This window comes from Lygodium microphyllum, chromosome 5 (assembly GCF_053477565.2).
Source record: "Lygodium microphyllum isolate KBCC chromosome 5, Lygodium_microphyllum_v1.1.10, whole genome shotgun sequence".
NCBI classification, from domain to species: Eukaryota; Viridiplantae; Streptophyta; class Polypodiopsida; order Schizaeales; family Lygodiaceae; genus Lygodium; species Lygodium microphyllum.
In genome coordinates, this window is record NC_141139.1 from 171,143,844 (window position 1) to 171,151,768 (window position 7,925).

A 7,925-nucleotide genomic window follows, 5' to 3' on the forward strand; every position below is an offset into this window, starting at 1 on the left:
CATAACATTGATCTCTTCAATTTTTAACGTTGGACTTTGCAGGCACTATACTGGGATCAGAAGACTTATTCTGCACTTTGTCTTTCCCCTTATATTTGTGCCTTTCATTGTGCAGTTCATGGCATTGTGGCCTAATATGGCACTTTTTCTCACAATGGTGACAAGTAATATCTGCATTCCTGCCACGGGATTTGCTATGTGACTTCCCACAAGACTTGGACCGAGATTTCTGAGAATCCCATCCACGGCCACTGCCACTACCATGCTTTCCCACTACCATGCTTTCCATATCCATCATTCATGCCTCTAACTGTCATAGCATGCGACACACGAGAGACATTCAAAATTTTATGGTTAACCTCTTCCTGCAAAAGAGCACTCTCAACATCAAATAATTTCAAGCTAGCAATAGAGGCACACAATGCAGTGCGGAATACATCCCATGACTCAGTAAGAGTACCAAGCAAGAAGAGAGGAGTGGCATCCTCTGCAAAAGTGATGTCCTACGAAGTCAAGTTCTTGAGTATAGCATGGAACTGGCTCAAGTAAGCAAACATAGTTACATTCTCATTCATGTGCATATCCATAAGCTGCTTCAGCCAATACATCTGACTCACTGGACTTTTCTTGTCATGGAGATTCTTGATTTTATCCCACAACTGCCACGCACTCTGTTCTTCCTCAAATACATTGTAATGAACCTGTTCTGTGAGAGATAATACAATAGTGAGCTTGCATAACTCATCAAGCTCAAGCCATTCCTCATCTGGCATAGTTGCAGACGGATGCTCGCTCAACCTCAAAGGTTTGATCTGTGAATTCTACACCAACACTTGTCAAATCTGGCTCTTCCAATAAGAGTAATTCATACCATCAAGCTTAATGATGTTGAAAATAGCATGATCAGTGAACGAACTCGCTATAATGCAGACTGAAAGACTGCAGAAAGTTTAAAACTGCTTGTTTACTGCAGAAAATGACCAAAAAATCACTAAAATCAAGAGAAAAATAACGAGAAAAGTGTAACCAAAGCTGCTACCCACCAAGTACTAGTGAAAGTACATCATTTCAGAATATTTCAGCATGAAAAATCCATGTCAATTCGGAGTTATATGCTTGCTGTAATAAATGACAGCAAGGTATTGTGAGAGTCAATTGCTGACCAAATCATTGCACCAAGTCAATAAATGACAGCCAAGACATGACCAACCATAAACGGACATAAATCAGTACCAAACAATCATCAAGACCGTGAGCAAATACCCAAACATGTCATCGAAGCATCCGTCCGTGATGATGAGTAGGCATACCCGTGAACAGTAGAACAAAGTATACATAATACTAGCAAGACCTAACACCAGTAAGTGTATGCTCACTAGAGTGCAAAGCCCAAGCTCAAGTCAAAAGCAATTCCAAGATATCAGTGCATAAACCATGCAACATGTAAGTGTAAGAGATCCCAAAGTCTCAAGTATATGTAAAATGCTCAAATAGCATAAGCCTCCTGCTCAATGTCAGTTAAGCATACAAGATGCTCCCACTGACACAAAAAGGCGGATAAACGACCTCAACAGCTCAAGCAAACCAAGTCAAAGTACCAAAGACATGTAACCAAGACAATGCCTCAATAGCATCCAAGATCGTAATGAAAAAAGCCAAGTCGTAACGGAAAAATCCAAGTCAATATCCAACTACTCAAGGGAATACTCAAATGAATGTCGAGACGAGCTCAAACAACTACCATCCACAACCAAAGCATAAAGCATTCACCAAGACATAACCCGTACTGGATAGCCTAGGCATAAACCATGTCATAGATGAAATGTCAATTGCAAAGAAGTGGCAGTCAAACCCAAATCGAGCTCTAATCTCAGCTCCAAAGCATTCCGGAGCATAAACAAAACATGTGACATAGTCCAAATACATCATGACATCATACCGAGTAGCCAAGAGTACCCTGTGATCAATAGGCATAACCCAATTGTAGCATAAATAACTTCAGCCCTAAAATTTCCAACAGTATATAACCTCTGTAAACTGAGCAAATCAATGCTCAATCCAAGCTCAAATCCATAAGCAAAGCATAAGCATACATTCCTGTATGTATAAGCACCAACTGGACATAATCAGACATCAAATGATAAAACCTATAAGCATAAAATTGAAATAACAGGTGACTGTCCTGTTTTGGACAAATCTGGGATTGTTTAAAACAATCAATGACTAAGCTAAATCAGCTCCAAATGCGTCTCACATAAGAGACATAACATCCACAAGTGATCCGATATCAATAGACATCAATAGAAGCATCACATAAGCTATAGACATACAAATACATATTGTCTCAGACCTAAAATCTGTTGCAGAATATTCTGTCATCAGAATTTGACAAATCCGACATCACATCACGTCCGGAGTGTGTCAAAACCCCAATTTAGACTCTTACCTTACCTGAATCAGATTCTGAATGCCCGATTCAATCAAAGTAAACCATCAATAGACATCAATAAAAGCATCATATAAACCATAAGCATACAAATACATGCTGTCTCAGACCTGAAATCTGTTGCAGAATATTCTGTCATTAGAATTTGGCAAATCCGACATTACCATCACGTCCGAAGCGTGTCAAAGCCCCAATTTAGACTCTTACCTTGCCTGAATCGGGTTCTGAATGCCCAAGATATGACAAAAAGAATGATTTTTGAACCAGGTTTTAAAACAGACGCAAAAAAAAAACGTAAGCTAGCTGGGGAGATCTACTATTCCACGTATTAACAATGGGATCCAAAGGAGACACAAATGGGGGCCAAAGAAAACCTACACCAAGCCTCAACAAGCCTTGATAGACTGGAAGCAAAATCCAGGTGAAGGAAGCTCCAAGAGGTGTGAGCTATAGCTGCCCACAACCTATGAAAACCCTGTTTATCTAGACCTGTGAACTGAGATAAATCTCTGAAATAATGAAGCAATACCTCAATATCAATGCCCTGATGGTGCCTCAATAGGCCAGGAAGAAACTCAGAAAGCCAGAGAGTGACGGAAACTCAAGAGAATGAGCTATGGCTGTCAAGAAGGAGACCCAATGCGAGTGGAGAGTCGATGGAAAGCTGATTATGCCACGAGCCAAGCTCAAGAGTCAAGAAATCGTACTCTGATACCAGTTGAAAGGTGAGAAGAATCGAAGCTTGCACTTAAAAGCTATGGTGGGAGAACAAGAGCAAAAAAAAAAGACAAGAAATGGGAACTCCAATAGTCAATGTGTGACCGGGTCTTCCTTTATTTAAACTGTCACTAAAAAAATAAAGAATAAAGTGATGGTGACGAACGTCCGCCACCTACAGTGTGCAGTGGCAATGACTGTCAGTGTAGTAATACACGGGCGGCTAGGCGAAGGTGCCTTTACCTCCAACACAAGCTGCCCTCCTGCAAACATAAGACTACATATAAACACATGTACATGACGTACATCCTGTAATAGAAGAGTACTACCAATACATCTTGTAATGAATGATCACTTGCTTCCACATCAAACATCGCCCACTTAGACCACGTACTTCTTGGGTCAATGTTGAACAATTAATGCATTTGGTTGTGTTCCCTCATTCATGTGATTTATGGGCAAAGTTATTGGTTTTTCATCTTAGCTTTTCTAAGATCACTTACTAATTTATGAGCTAAGTTATTGGTTTCCCATCATAGCTTTTCAAAGATCACTTGCTTCCACATCAAACTTCACCACACAAATCACATATTTCTTAGGTCAATGTTGAACAATTAATGCATTTAGTTGTGTTCCCTCATTAATGTGACTCATGGGCAAAGTTATTTATTTCCCATCATAGCTTTTCAAAGATCACTTGCTTCCGCATCAACCTCACACTAAAGCTACAAGAAGAAGAGACACACGTTCTAGAGGATCTTGAAAACTAGAGCTAGAGGGTTTGAAGGACCTCAATACATGCATAACCATTTAACCCCTGCAATGGCAGCTTATTATAAGATGGAGAAGTCTGTGTACTACATTAAATTTGGAACACTCCATTCCAAAATTTTAATTAGCTTAAAAGGCCTGATGTGCTTAAAGTCCATCTCCATTGCTTTCATGCTTCGTAAGGCATAAGAATCCCTACTAGGATTGCTACTAGGCAAGCCTTGGTGATTACATCACCTCATTAAATAAGTTTCTCCATTTGGTCAAAATAAATTGACCATAAATGCAGCTCATTGCTCCAATCATCTGGGTAAGATTCAATCCATATCCTATCCGACCCTTCAACTGATGGTTTCAATTTGCAATACTGAGTTATGTTGTTCAACTAAAGTGTCAATTTTCTTTCAGCTGATGTAACAAACCAGCATTATGAAATTTTCAAATTACCTTATTGGCTTGCATGTCACCGTGGTTACCCTTGATAAAGAACACTTCTTTCCTCTTGGAAACAAGAAACAAAGTCGACTAGGTGGTAAAGAACATTGCTGCAAGGTGCACTTTACTACTCGCACCTCACACTGTAGCATGGGGAATTAATCATGAGTTACAATTTGGCGGGAAGGAGGGCAGCCATCCTTAATCAAGTCCTCATTCAAATTTTGGAAAAGATTCCTTATGCCTTCTGCAGCCTCGACATTTGCTCCAAACCCTTTCCAAATATCGAGGAGCAGTTAACAGCACCCCAACACTATTAAGGTCCTGTGACTCGTGCAACATCATCATATGCTCCAGCCTCCAGGGCCTTCCCAAGCATGAGTTATCTCAACTGTCAATCTGTTGCCGATCTGTTTTAGCGACAGCCTTTTTCCGCTTCCTATCGGGCTGTTGCTCTTTTGACTTCATGAGCTCTTGAGAGATTGACCTCAGTGTAGTGGCAACATCTTCATTCCTGTGAGCTGCACAAAAAGTTCAGAGACATCAGGAAATTCACTACATTGCCTTACTTACAATCATTGACATCGGCACATACTTGTTTCAGCACACCCAGGCTCCTTTCAACTAATACAGTTCAGCCCATCTCACTAACCGAAGGTTCTAAGTTTGAACAAAGCAAGGCAACTATACAAAAGCAAAGAGGTACTGGGTTCAAATCAGAAGAGCAAAATCAATACACTTCACCAACAACAAGCAACAAAAGCTTACAATGGCACTAATGAATAGTCAAAGAGCCCATAAATTTGAAGTTTGCATGATTCATCCGAGTCTTTGACCACTTTCGCAACTCTGAAGGTGCAAGTTCATAACCAGCTCAAGGATTTATGCCTATCCTTATTGCAGCAACAGTACAGCAAATTTAAACTCTTAACCTGACCAAAGATGCCAAAAAATAGCATATTTTAACTAGATGATCAAGAAGTCTAGCAACTTGCATCAATCCCTTTTGCACCCATCAACTTGCTCCAGGTTCCCATCCATAAATTAACATCAGCGTCTTACAATTGTAATAGGTGCTAAAATCGGAGGGAAAAATATATTTATACTAACCAGCCAGAATAACATCATCCACATTGATCGACTTGCGGCCCGCATGTTGGGAAAACAACTCAAGGTCTCGTCCAAGTTGCTCTACATGATCAATTAAACCTTCAGTTATGTTGAAAAGAAAGAAACATGCACCAGCAAGCATTCTTACTGGATCTTGTAACCACCAACACAATCTGGACCAGAAACAGGCCGCTTAGGCATATGCAGCTTTCTACCATGATGTGCGTGCAGTTTCAAGTATGTTGCGTTAATCTACTTGATAGTTTGCAAAGACACATTCTGGACTTAAACCAGTAAGTAAAACTTGCAGGTGCTACCATGGTGTATCCCGTATCCAAAAAACCATGTCCATGTTAGAATTTCAAATTGTAGAGATAAAAGACAGATCAAATACAGTAGTATTTGAATCAGTAGTAAAACAATGGATTCGTGCAACACAGTTCTGAGAAGAAAAACAAGAGCAAAACTTGAAGGATTATATATTCTTTGCAAGTCAACCCTTTTTATAGTCAACCAGCCTTGCATTGACTGCTGGGTTTGAGTTTTCCAGCTTTGGAATAAGCTTATGGCTTGTATTCCTTAAATTTCAGCTTTTATTCGACTCTTTCAACTGTATCTTGGAACTCGCAGCTGTACTCCTTTTTGCTGAAAACAGGTTCTTGACAATATAGGACTCAAGAAGCAATTGCACACTACCTTCCGACCCATGATTTCAATGTAAGAGAGTTGGAAGAAGCACATTTCTGACTTGATGTTTGTCCTACAAAACTAATCTTTTCAGAAACCAACAATGATCTCAATTCACAGCCAAAATAGTAGAACGCAAACCCTAAGCTATTCTATAGAAGTATGTCATCTTGGCAAGTTGACCGTGGCTCAGCAAAAGCCCCAATGATCTCATGGACTCAAAAAGTCACTGATTACTATGATACCTATAGGACTTCTCTAGTTTACTGTCTGCTTTCGATGAAATTTTACTGTGTATAGCAGCATCTTGACATTTCCTCATTTGCTGCTGCCTGGTTTTCATGACGGTAATAGCCTCTTGATAAGTGTTTTCTCAAAAACAGAAAGCATTGATATGTGGCTCAAGCGAAAAATCCGTCTTAAATATGTATACGCAAACTTCTTAAGTAATTTAGCTTCTGAAAAGGGTAATTCTAAGATAACAGGAAACGTTTCGTACCTGCGTACTTGAAGGTCAAATCTGCCAGTGCAGTCATGACGCATGTTGAAATCACGCAATTACTCTTCAATGCTGGGCGACAAAGCAGGAAAGACAGCATGTTAGATGCATGCTTCGCTAATCCCCTCTTCTTCTTCTTCTTCTTAATCATCATCACATTCAGTATCATCAATTTCTCCTCCTCCTCCCCCTTCCTTTTCTTCTTCTTCTGCTTGAGAGAGAGAGAGAGAGAGAGAGAACCTTCACTCTCAGCGATGCGGATGGTGGAGAGGGTGAGGCGCTCCTTGAGTCGCTCGGCTCTCATGAGTTGGACCTCCGTGTCCATCATCGCCTCGTCTTCCATTGAGAGAGGGACAAACACACACACACTCTCTCTCTCTCTCTCTCAGCGAGCTCTCTCCCAGCGTCTCCCCCTAACAATCCAAACGTTTACTGTGCGTGCAACAGTACGCGAGAGAGAGCGCGCGAGAGCAGTATGGTCATACGATCCGCCTGGAAGAAATTGTGCAATCTTTTGGGAGCGCCTTCCACGCAGGTGTTCTGAGGACGCTTTAGTGTGGGTGTTCTTTTAGCGGGTTCGAAGGATGTATGCCCACGCACTTTCCCATCCTAATCTAATACACCTTTTATGTAGCACTAATAAGGTTTATGGATGGTTGACTTGGGTCACAAAAAAAACCAATCGTGTGTATATATGTATATGTCTCATATGTTATATTTCTTTGGTCTCATAAACTCCTTATTTTTCTCTCACCTCTCTTTCTTTTCTCTTCCTTGTCTCTTTTTTCTTTTTCCTCTCCAATCTCTCCTCCTCCTCCTCCTCTTATTTTTCTTCTTCATACATGGACATATGCATATGTGTATGTGCATATAATATATATATATGTGTGTGTGTGTGTGTGTGTGTGTGTTTAATATTGTGTTTCTATTTATGTGTATCCTTTCTCTCCCTCTCACCATTCTTCTCTCTCCTTTCATTTTTTTTCCCAAGTGCCTTGTCTCTTTTTTTCACCTCATATACATGCATGTTGTGTACGCATGTGTGTATGCATGCATGCACGTATATATATATATATATATATATATATATATACATATATATACATATATATATGTATATATATATATATACATATATATACATATATATATGTATATATATATATGTATGTATGTATGCACAAATATGTCTGTGTATAGATGTACGTGTTTGCATGTGTGCATATGTATATATGTATGTATATGTTTTATAAGTTTGTA

The 7,925-nt window shown here is 39.8% G+C and overlaps 1 protein-coding gene across 3 annotated transcripts; it reads right to left on the reverse strand.

The window, feature by feature from the left end:
• Window positions 1-4,416: 4,416 nt before the first annotated feature.
• LOC148036690 (Histone superfamily protein) lies at window positions 4,417-7,249 on the reverse strand. Of its 3 annotated transcripts, none has more exons than XR_015690975.1 (5): window positions 6,906-7,246; window positions 6,666-6,737; window positions 5,480-5,560; window positions 5,138-5,301; window positions 4,752-4,890 (listed from the first exon to the last, which is right to left on the reverse strand). XR_015690975.1 is itself a non-coding variant. In XM_087678741.1 (5 exons), the coding sequence occupies exons 1-4, from the start codon at window positions 7,006-7,008 to the stop codon at window positions 5,145-5,147; spliced, it is 330 nt and encodes a 109-aa protein (XP_087534867.1). In that variant the 5' UTR covers window positions 7,009-7,249; the 3' UTR covers window positions 4,752-4,890; window positions 5,138-5,144. The 3 variants fall into 3 exon arrangements, 2 of the variants coding, with proteins under 2 accessions (XP_087534866.1, XP_087534867.1); XM_087678741.1 differs by having other exon boundaries at window positions 5,138-5,218; window positions 6,906-7,249; XM_087678740.1 differs by lacking the exon at window positions 5,138-5,301 and having other exon boundaries at window positions 4,417-4,890; window positions 6,906-7,236.
• Window positions 7,250-7,925: the final 676 nt, after the last annotated feature.

What these genes read in the sequence shown, in the direction of transcription:
- LOC148036690 (XM_087678740.1), bottom strand. Translation starts at nt 7,008, where the DNA reads ATGGAAGACGAGGCGATGATGGACACGGAGGTCCAACTCATGAGAGCC. An exon ending in CCGCATCGCTGAGAGTGAAG is followed by an intron (nt 6,738 to 6,905) that starts GTTCTCTCTCTC and finishes TTTGTCGCCCAG; the next exon opens with CATTGAAGAGTAATTGCGTG. An exon ending in TTTGACCTTCAAGTACGCAG is followed by an intron (nt 5,561 to 6,665) that starts GTACGAAACGTT and finishes TTGATCATGTAG; the next exon opens with AGCAACTTGGACGAGACCTT.